The 11,374-nt window shown below is 44.0% G+C and overlaps 1 protein-coding gene across 1 annotated transcript; it reads left to right on the forward strand.

Annotated features, from left to right (window-relative positions):
• Nucleotides 1-792: 792 nt before the first annotated feature.
• On the forward strand, nucleotides 793-4,729 carry LOC123406305 (receptor kinase-like protein Xa21). The gene is made up of 3 exons (XM_045099792.1): nucleotides 793-885; nucleotides 1,323-3,869; nucleotides 3,978-4,729. The coding sequence occupies exons 2-3, from the start codon at nucleotides 1,337-1,339 to the stop codon at nucleotides 4,361-4,363; spliced, it is 2,919 nt and encodes a 972-aa protein (XP_044955727.1). The 5' UTR covers nucleotides 793-885; nucleotides 1,323-1,336; the 3' UTR covers nucleotides 4,364-4,729.
• Nucleotides 4,730-11,374: the final 6,645 nt, after the last annotated feature.

Raw genomic sequence — 11,374 nt, forward strand, 5'->3', positions numbered from 1 at the left:
ACACGGTCTTCTTTTTCGGTTGTCCTCACGGGACACATGAGGCTCTTTTCCTTTTTGAGAGCATCTCCAACAGTCTGTATGTTCTATCGTTAATATAAGTATCCACGTCAGCAGCCAACAACACATCATACATGCTTTTCAATGGAGTGTATGTTAACCGTATGTAAAATAACTAAGCGGTTTCACTAAATGTTAAAAAATGACTATGCTTGCCTCGGAGGTTGTGCATGAACCGTTGCTTCAAGTTCATAAGATTTCATTCTCTCTTTTTCTTTATTATTTGTCATCTCATTGAAACCGTCTATGTGATAATTTCACCAACGATGATCATACGACTATTGAAGATGTCGTGAGCTGCGCTGGCTAGCCGCGTCCGACAAAGAAACAATGAAGTCTGCACAATACATTCTGCAAGCACACGGTCCTAGCAATGCATAAAAATCATAGCCCAATTGGAGAATGAGAATTTGAACTAGTAAAACCATTCCACGTGCAAGTTTGTCCGCGTGGAAACCACAGAGACGGGTCACCCTCCGACTCAGATCTATGTCCGGCCTCAGTAGAAAAGTATTGAGGCTGAACATGCTGCAACAATTTTGTCCAGCTCAAACAGCGACGCAAGCGGTGGCTGTGGAAGATGAAAAGCGGCATGTTTTGACGAGTCAAGGTCTACGCTGCAGTGGAGGTCAAGCTGAGATAAGGCGTGACAATGGCATATGAAACCGAAGTGTGTGGGTGTGAGAAATCTGTAAAACTGTTTTTAAACCCCTGGGGCCGGAGCCGGCTGAGCATCCAGCCCACGGTTCAGAGCTAGACACCACCACCACACCCGGCAAAACAGTAAGCACAAAAGGTTGTTGTGCTGCGCGCTCCGGCTGAGCAAAGGTGCGTTATTATCTCTCGTGCTGATTACTACCAGCAGTAGTACTTTAGCAATTATCTATTTTGTGCTTCGGCCTGTTTTGTCAGGCTTGTCATCATACTTGTATTTTCAAACGTCGCTTGTCATGTTTATTTCAATGAAGAGTGAACATCTGACAGAGTAACACGTTTGTGCTCTGAACTAGTACTATGAGTTTGCGTTCTTAGTTTTTCCGGCGAATACATAATGTGCAAAGATGTTCGTGACAAATTTTGTTGATTTCTTTTCCCGGACGCAAACTCTGGTATTTGCTGCTCTTCCCTTAAAGAAGGAAGTGCTCTTATCTCGGTTCATCCTTGGTGTGTAAGAGCGAGGCGGTTTACAATGATGTATGAATGCGATATAGTCTTAGTTTGTTGGAGATTGGTATATTAAAAATGCATATGCCTTACCTTTGCAGGCAGCGTAGATCTAATGGCTGCTCGGCGATCCTTGAACCTCACCTCGCTTGTTTTAACGTCACTATTATTGCTGTTTTATGGAGCTGGCAATGCCGATTGCTTTGTCACTCATAATAACAGCACGGAGAGACGTTCACTGCTTGATTTTAAGGACGCCATCACACAAGATCCGACAGGAATCTTCAGCTCCTGGAATGACAGCATTCAGTACTGTATGTGGCCAGGCGTCAACTGCAGCCTGAAGCACCCGGGGCGCGTTACAGCGTTGAACCTCGAAAGCCTGAAGTTGGCAGGACAAATATCACCATCTCTGGGAAACCTAACCTTCCTTAGACAACTTTTACTAGGCACCAACTTATTACAGGGTAGTATTCCAGAAACACTTACAAATTGTTCCAAACTCGTGGTGCTAAACCTCGCTGTTAACATGCTAGTGGGTTCAATTCCACGAAACATAGGTTTCCTCAGCAATCTACAATTTATGGACCTTTCCAACAATACACTCACAGGAAACATTCCGTCAACCATTAGCAACATCACTCACTTGACACAAATATCACTTGCAGCAAATCAACTCGAGGGAAGCATTCCCGAAGAGTTTGGGCAATTGACGTATATTGAGCGGGTGTATCTGGGTGGCAATGGACTAACAGGGAGAGTTCCAATAGCACTCTTCAATCTATCCTATCTTCAAATACTAGACCTGAGTATAAATATGTTAAGCGGCAGATTGCCATCTGAAATTACTGGTGATATGATGCTTAACCTCCAATTTCTTTTACTGGGTAACAACAAGTTTGAAGGTGACATTCCAGGTTCACTGGGCAATGCTTCACAGCTAACACGGGTAGATTTTTCATTAAATAGTTTTACCGGTCTTATTCCTAGTTCTTTGGGTAAACTTAATTATTTAGAGTATCTAAACCTCGATCAAAACAAGCTTGAAGCAAGGGACAGCCAAAGCTGGGAATTTTTAAGTGCGCTGAGCACTTGTCCTCTAACAACACTCACATTATATGGAAATCAATTACATGGAGTTATACCAAATTCTCTTGGTAACCTATCCATCACGCTTGAACAACTAAATTTAGGTGCAAACAACTTGTCCGGGGTGGTTCCCCCGGGCATAGGAAAATACCACAACTTATTTAGCCTAACGCTAAGCTACAATAATCTTACTGGCACAATTGAAAAATGGATCGGGACCCTCAAGAATCTACAAGGGTTGGATCTTGAAGGAAATAACTTCAATGGATCAATACCGTACTCCATTGGCAATCTGACAAAGTTGATATCCCTCGATATTTCCAAAAATCAATTTGATGGTGTCATGCCAACCAGCATGGGAAGTTTTCGACAACTCACACATTTAGATCTTAGTTATAACAACATCCAAGGTAGCATACCTCTGCAGGTTTCTAACCTTAAAACACTCACAGAACTACATCTTTCATCCAACAAGCTTACCGGAGAAATACCCAAAAATTTGGATCAATGCTATAATTTGATAACTATACAAATGGACCAGAATATGCTAATAGGGAATATTCCGACATCTTTTGGCAATCTAAAGGTCTTAAACATGCTCAATCTTTCCCACAATAACTTGTCGGGCACCATCCCGTTAGACCTTAATGAGCTTCAACAACTCCGAACGCTAGACTTATCATATAACCATCTGAAAGGGGAAATACCGAGAAATGGTGTATTTGAAGATGCTGCAGGCATTTCACTTGATGGAAATTGGGGGCTTTGCGGAGGAGCACCAAACCTACATATGTCTTCATGCCTTGTTGGTTCTCAGAAATCACGAAGACAATATTATTTAGTCAAAATATTGATCCCAATATTTGGCTTTATGTCGTTGGCCCTACTGATAGTTTTTATACTCACTGAGAAGAAGAGAAGAAGGAAGTATACATCACAGCTTCCTTTTGGAAAGGAATTTCTCAAAGTATCTCACAAGGATCTGGAAGAAGCCACAGAAAACTTCTCGGAGTCCAACTTGATTGGAAAAGGAAGCTGCGGTTCAGTATACAAAGGAAAGTTAGGCCACAACAAAATGGAAGTGGCAGTGAAAGTTTTTGACCTTGGGATGCATGGCGCTGAAAAAAGTTTCTTAGCAGAATGTGAAGCAGTTAGAAACATTCAGCATCGAAATCTTCTCCCAATCATAACGGTGTGTTCAACTGCTGACACCACCGGCAATGCTTTCAAAGCTCTAGTTTATGAGTTGATGCCTAATGGGAATTTGGAGACTTGGTTGCATCACAATGGGGACGGGAAAGATAGAAAACCTCTGGGCTTCATGAAAAGGATAAGCATAGCTCTTAACATAGCTGATGTATTGCACTATTTGCACCATGATATTGGAACTCCAATCATCCATTGTGACTTGAAACCCAGTAATATTCTCCTAGACCATGATATGATTGCTTACCTGGGAGACTTCGGGATTGCAAGATTTTTCCGTGATTCAAGGTTGACATCAAGAGGAGAGTCTAGTTCCAATGGTCTGAGGGGTACTATAGGGTATATCCCTCCAGGTACTATTACTTGCCACATAATGTATTTCACTTTAGCATCTAATTTTAGCAGGCAAAGATATACTGATCTTGTTGTACTAACTATATATTGTACTGGTATATCTCTAGAGTATGCTGGAGGTGGCCGCCCATCTACTTGTGGAGATGCATATAGTTTCGGGGTTCTACTCCTGGAGATGCTTACAGGCAAAAGACCAACAGATTCTATGTTTGGAAATGGAGTTAACATTATCAATTTCGTCGACAAGAACTTCCCAGAAAAACTATTTGACATCATCGATATTCCTCTCCAAGAAGAATGCAAGGCTTATACTACTCCAGGAAAGATGGTAACAGAAAACATGGTCTACCAATGCTTACTTTCTCTAGTACAAGTAGCACTTTCTTGTACACGTGAGATCCCAAGTGAGCGTATGAACATGAAAGAAGCAGGCACCAGGTTGAGCGGCACCAATGCATCATACCTCGCAGGAAAAGATAAATATGCTTCTTAGAGAGATTTAACTAAACCTCGGACATGTACGCGTATGTGTAGGTGTAGCAAAGATATGTACTTTTTGTTTATATTAAATTGATAGCAAAGTGTGTACTTGTGTGTACATCCGTGCACGAGGCCAAAAATCATCATAGTATATAACTCACAACGAGATGTTTACTTGTGATCCGAATTGTGACCATGTTGGACACGACCTCGTATCATGATAGACATAGTAGACTCGATGAGCTGTTTGGTTCGGCAATTTGTAGCGTAAACCGATATGTTAGTTCTTGTTTGGTTGGACACGGGCGTAATGAGATCCCATGTAATCATATAATGTTGATATTCTAAACAGATTATTAAAAACTTTATTGTTTCCCGATGCCCGGTTTTCCAAGATGGTGTAGAGGATATGGCGGATCTATTATTCAATTGCACAAGATCACACGCAGTTTGGGAAGCTCTTGGAATTTTGCATGAAATGTTCTTTGCTAGTTTGGTGGACCGTTTGGAATATGATGAAGCGTCTCAACACTCCGAAGAGAGCCCGCGTGTGTATATATTGATCGTACGAGAAAACCTCTCGTAGGCAATTACAGAATCAGTTGAGATAGAAACACAAGAAGAGATAGAAAGATAAATGATAAATCTCTAACCAATTCTATCTAAACCAGACTTGAACTCGAAGAGATATAGATCTACGAGAGAGGGAGAGAGGCATGACAAAGGAAATTGGGTTTCATCAAACACAACGTTGTGAGAGATGTAAACGCGACCACTAGATATATCAAGGCATTTGACACTACTAGGAGAAACCCTACTAGTAGAGCTAGTTTTTGTGCTAAGAGTAGCGCGGGCACCAGCGCTACTAGTACGGCGTGTTAGATAATGAAGCGTTCCTGCTCCCTCGAGGGGAGCCGCATTGGGTTATATTGATAGGTTGCCTTGTTGTGCAAGGGATAGATACAAGAGTTTGAATACAGTAGGAGATAGAGGAGATAGAGGAGGAAGTTGAGATTACAACGATATCTCTATATTCTAACACCCTCCGTTAATCTCAACTACCTAAATTAAGATTACTCTTGAACTCATCAAATAGTCGTGTCGGTAGCGCCTTGGTGAAACCATCCGCCACTTGATCTTTGGAAGGAATAAACCGTATCTCAAGCTTCTTTGCTGCAACTCTTTCTCGTACAAAGTGAAATTCAATCTCTATGTGCTTTGTCCTAGCATGAAATACTGGGTTTGCAGACAAGTATGTTGCACCCAAGTTATCACACCATAAGCATGAGATCCGAATATTTTTGACTCCCAATTCTGCAAGAAGTGACTCAACCCAAATAACTTCAGCAGTTGCATTAGCCAAGGATTTATACTCAGCTTCTGTGCTTGAACGTGATACAGTGGCTTGTTTCCTAGCACTCCAAGAAATAAGATTTGGTCCAAAGAATATGGCAAATCCTCCAGTTGATCTTCTGTCATCACTACAGCCTGCCCAGTCAGCATCAGAAAATGCACTCACAAGAGTGGAGTTAGAACTTTTGAAGTGTAGTCCTATACCCATAGTATGCTTTACATATCTTACGATTCTCTTGACAGCTGCCCAATGTGCAGAAGTAGGGGCATGTAGATACTGACAAACTTTGTTAACAGCAAATGAGATATCTGGACGTGTGAGAGTTAAATATTGCAATGCTCCCACATCACTCCTATACCTTGTACTGTCTTCCTCTTGAAGTGGATTTCCTTCATATGCCGAAAGTTTTTCTGAAGAGGACAAAGGTGTAGGTACTGGCTTGCAATATTTCATCCCCATTCGAGACATAAGTTCAGTGATATATCTCTCCTGATTTAACATAATTCCATCTTGAGTTTTTCTGACTTCAATGCCTAGGAAGAAATGCAAATCACCTAGATCTTTTAAAGCAAATTCTGAGCTTAGATCATGGAGAAGAGCATTGGTGGCATTTTGTGAAGAACTTGCAACTATAATATCATCAACATATATAAGCAAGAAAATAACCACTCCTGCCTTGTTATAAATAAACAAGGATGTGTCAGCCTTTGAAGCAATAAAGCCAAGAGATTTCAGTTGCAAGCTGAGTCTAGAATACCATGCTCTAGGTGCTTGTTTCAAACCATAAAGTGCTTTATCAAGTTTGCAAACAAAGTGTGGAAGTTTCTTACTCTCATACCCAGGTGGCTGTCTCATAAACACTTCCTCTTCCAGAACACCATGCAAAAACGCGTTCTGTACATCTAGCTGTCTTAGGCTCCATCCTCTGGACACAGCAATGGCCAGCACAAGTCTGATAGTTGCAGCTTTCACAACAGGTCTAAAAGTATCCTCATAATCAATACCATAACGTTGTTTGAAACCTTTTGCAACCAAACGTGCCTTATACCTGTCAATGGAGCCATCTGCCTTCTTTTTAACTCTATATACCCATTTGCAGTCAATTATATTTTTACCTTTCTGATTTGGTACAAGATGCCATGTTTTATTTCTCATAAGCGCAGAGTATTCTTCATCCATTGCCTTCTTCCATTTGGGATCATCAAGTGCACTGCTAACACTTGTTGGCTCTCCTGAAATACATATCATGCCATATGGTATAGTCCCATCCGTTTGTATTTTTGGATTGCGTATACCTTTTTGTAGTCTGGTCATGACTTTTGGAGATGCCACAGATTGGGCTGCAGGTGCACTCGCCGCAGCTGATCCAGAAGAGGCATGTGTTGTTGCGGTTTGCACAGGGGATCCCATGGCCATCGATGGGGCCGCTGATCCTGCAGGTGTACTAGGAGCAGCGGCGCGGAGCGGCACAAAGGATCCGCCCCCCGACCGCGACTGGGTGCGCACGCGTGGCGAGGGAGATCCTGTCCCGCTGCTGTCCCCACCTGGCAACGACGTGGAACCGTGGGATTGGCTGGCCTGGTTGCTGGAACTGCCGCTGGTGGGAGCGTGATCCGAGGCGGATTCTCCTGCGCGCTCCAGCGACGGCGCGCCAGGCACCGCCGAATCCTCCTCGTGGTCTTTGCCAGGCTCGTCATCTTCTGCCGCATGAAATATAAGATCGTTTTGATCATTTTGAGCACCATTTTCACCAGGAACCTGCACAGGCATAAGAGTAGGACCAGTACCAGCAGTAATATCATCATATTGGTTAGTACAATCATCACCCCCATGATCAAAAGACCGAAGATGTGTAGGAAGGAGAAGGATTTCTTGGCGAAGAAGTTGGCCAACATTGGGTTGAAGTGATGCAAAGGGAAAGACGGACTCATCAAAAACAACATCCCTAGATATGTAGACCCTACCAGTAGAAATATGAAGGCATTTAACCCCTTTATGCATAGGGCTATAGCCTAAGAAGGCACATTGTTTAGAGCGGAAGGCGAGTTTGCGTGTGTTGTATGGTCTGAGATGGGGCCAACATGCACACCCAAAAACACGAAGATAAGGGTAGTTAGGTGTAACACCAAGGAGGCGTGTCAGAGGTGTTTAAAATTTGATGACTTTGCTTGGAAGCAAGTTGATGAGATATGTGGAAGTTAAAAAGGCTTCATCCCAGAATTTAAGTGGCATGGATGCATTGGCTAAGAGGGCAAGTCCCATGTCAACAATGTGACGATGTTTCCTCTCAGCAGAGCCATTCTGTTGGTGAGCATGAGGGCAGGACACATGATGTGATATGCCGAGTTTTTGAAAGAAGGCATTTAACTTTTCATACTCACCACCCCAGTCGGTTTGCATAGCAATGATCTTGGAGTCAAGTTTACGTTCAACAAGCTTTTGAAAGTTGATAAAGACTTGGAATACATCAGATCTTTTTTTCAGCAAGTAAATCCAAGTAAATTTACTATAGTCATCAATGAAACTTACATAGTAGGAGAATCTTCCAACGGAAGTGGGGGCTGGTTCCCATACATCTGAGAAAATGAGTTGTAATGGAGAAGTAGATACACTAAGAGAAATAGGATAAGGTAATTGATGACTTTTAGCTTGTTGACACGGATCACAAACTGACTCAACACTAGGATCATAGGAGAGTTTATTTTTACTAAGAACATATTTAACTATGACTGAAGATGGATGACCCAAACGACTTTGCCACCTTGATGAAAAGGGCTTGGTGACAATGTTTGCTTGTTTATCTGACCATGAAGTTGAAGATGATATGAGTGGGTAGAGACCTCCTATGCACCGTCCTCTAAGAATGATTCTCCTCGTTGCCAAGTCCTTGACCAAGAAAAAATAGGGATATAATTCTATGAGAACATTGTTATCAAGAGTGAAACGATGGACATAAATAAGATTTTTAGAAGTTTCTGGGACGTGCAAAACATCTTTCAGGTGCAAATTTTTCATGGGGTTTTTAACAATTGAACTACCAATATGAGAAATATTCATACCAGATCCATTTGCCGTGCGAATTTGGTCACCACCATTGTACTTTTCCTGCATGGTCAGCTTGTCAAGTTCACCTGTGATATGATTGGTTGCTGCACTGTCGACATACCAATTTGTGTCAACACCATAGGAGACTGCATGCGCCTCCTTTTCTTCTTGATCATTCTCTTCATATCGCCACCAGCAAACACGTGCACCCCCTGGATGATGCTTGAGGCAGATCTGACACTCTGGGAAGTCGTGTTGCTGATCATGCACCTGCTGTTGTTGCTGCTGTCGAGGGCGTCCTCTGAAACCGCCATTGGAGGGAGAGGGTTGGCGATCACCGCGGTCATTGCTGCGGCCACGTCCCCTTCCTCCTCGCCCGCGATTGGATCTGCCACGGGACGAGCCACGGCCTCTGTAGACCGCATTGGCAGAGGTATGAAACCCTCCTGAGGGCGAGTCGCCCAACATCTCCATCCTTTGATCAATGGCAGAGATCTGGGCAAATAGATCATCGGCGGTGATGTTGTTTTTGACAGCGCCGATTGCCGCTAACACGGAGTCGTAGTCGCTGTCCAGACCAGCAATTATGTAGTCCACCATCTCTGGATCGGAAACGGGGCGACCAGCAGCAGCTAGTTCGCCCCCAAGGCTCTTCATCTTGTCCATGTATGCTGAGCTAGACATGGTGCCCTTCTTTGTGTTGGTGATCGCAATTCTCAGGTTGGTGATCCGAGATTGCGATTGTGAAGCAAAGAGGTTGTTGATTGTTGTCCAGAGATCAAAGGTGGAGTCCCTCCCGACGACCTGTGCAAGGATCTTAGGAGACATGGAATTGAGTAGATATGACTGAACCTGTTGATCTTTGGCGATCCATGATCCATACAGAGGATTCGGCTCTTGGGCCGTGGTTTTGTCCGCCTTGGTGACTTCCACCGTTTTGGGTGGAGCGGCGTCGGAGTTGTCCAGGAGTCCAGTAACCTGCGCTCCTCGCAGGGCTGGGAGAACTTGCGTCTTCCAGAGGATGAAGTTTCCTCTCGCAAGCTTTTCTGATGGAGGTGAACTGAGGTTCAGGGCGACGCCGGCTGAGGAAGACATGACGCCGATTGTGGATGTGATATGGGTTTGATTGTTTCTGGTTTGTGGCTAGATGTGTGGAAGAGAGGCTCTGATGACCATGTTAGATAATGAAGCGTTCCTGCTCCCTCGAGGGGAGCCGCATTGGGTTATATTGATAGGTTGCCTTGTTGTGCAAGGGATAGATACAAGAGTTCGAATACAATAGGAGATAGAGGAGATAGAGGAGGAAGTTGAGATTACAACGATATCTCTATATTCTAACACGGCGCTACAGTTAACTTGAAGCAGTAGCATTGGTATCCTCGCGCTACTGCTATGCTCATTTAGTACTAGCGTTGTAACATCCCAAATTTCCTACTTTGGAATGTTTTACAAATATAGCTAAGCATCTATGCATTTTGTTTGCAATAAAGTTTGCATTTGAATTCTTTAAATTTTTGCTCCTTGCTTTTCTATTTTTCTTCCCACAAGAAATACCCCGCAAATAATTCTCGCAAGCAAGAAAGAGTGGAGGAATATGACCCTCCAAAATCAGGGGCACTTTTGAAAATATTTGAGGCAAGAAAAACCAAAGTTTTATGGAGAAAATAATTACTAAAAGAAAACAAAGCTTTTAGGATTTTTTTAAAAAAAACATTTTTTAAAAGTTTTTATTTTTTCCCTGGAAAAATGTTAAATCAGTAGGAATTTTTTTCTGAAATTTTTGGTATATAATACCCCTATATTTATTATTTATTTTGTTTCCTTTTTATTTTTAATACTTGCTGTTTTTTTGAAAAAAAATAAAACGGGAAAGTTAATTTTTTTTAAAAGGGAAAGCACCATGGGCACGATTTAGCTTCGGCCCACCCCACCTGGCCCGGGATCCGGGATCCCCTTACCTTTTCGGTCAACCGACCGAATCGGCACCCCGCCCCTCTCTCTGCTCGCGGGCCCCACCCGACCCCGGCCGCCCGACCGCCCCCACCTCTTCCTTCTCTCTCTCCCTCCTTTCCTTCTCTCTCCCCGACGGCCCGGACTCGCCGGACTTTCCTCGGCCCTCGATTCCCTTCCTCTCTGATGCTCCCTCCTCTCCCCTATAAAACCCGAGGCCCCCGACCCCTCCTCGCCCCGTTCCACCTCGCCGCCGCCCTGCCTAAGCTCCGCCTCGCCGCGTGCCCGAGCTCGCCGGAGCAGGAGCTCCAGCCAAAGCTCGCCGCCGCCACTGCTGCTTCCCCGACCCCCGTTTCGCCTCGCCGCCGGCACCAGCGGACTCGGGAGCCCCGCCGCCATCTCCCCGACCTCCCAGCCGTCGCCGGAGACCACCGGAGCTGCCTCGTCGTCGCCTCTTCGCCTCGGCCTCGCCGGACTTCTCGCCGGCGCACCAACTCCCCCCTGTGAGCCCCTGTTAATCCTCTTAGCCGTTAGATCGTGAGTACACGGTGTAGATTAGAAGTAGAATACCCCTTCGGTCTTTTAAAGAAAACCGAGCCGGTTTTTACCTCACTTAATATTAGCCGAGAGGATTTCATTAAGCTTCGGCCGTTTATTAGATTTTCCCGCAGCAAA

The sequence above is a fragment of the Hordeum vulgare genome, chromosome 6H (assembly GCF_904849725.1).
Source record: "Hordeum vulgare subsp. vulgare chromosome 6H, MorexV3_pseudomolecules_assembly, whole genome shotgun sequence".
In the NCBI taxonomy this organism is placed as follows: domain Eukaryota; kingdom Viridiplantae; phylum Streptophyta; class Magnoliopsida; order Poales; family Poaceae; genus Hordeum; species Hordeum vulgare.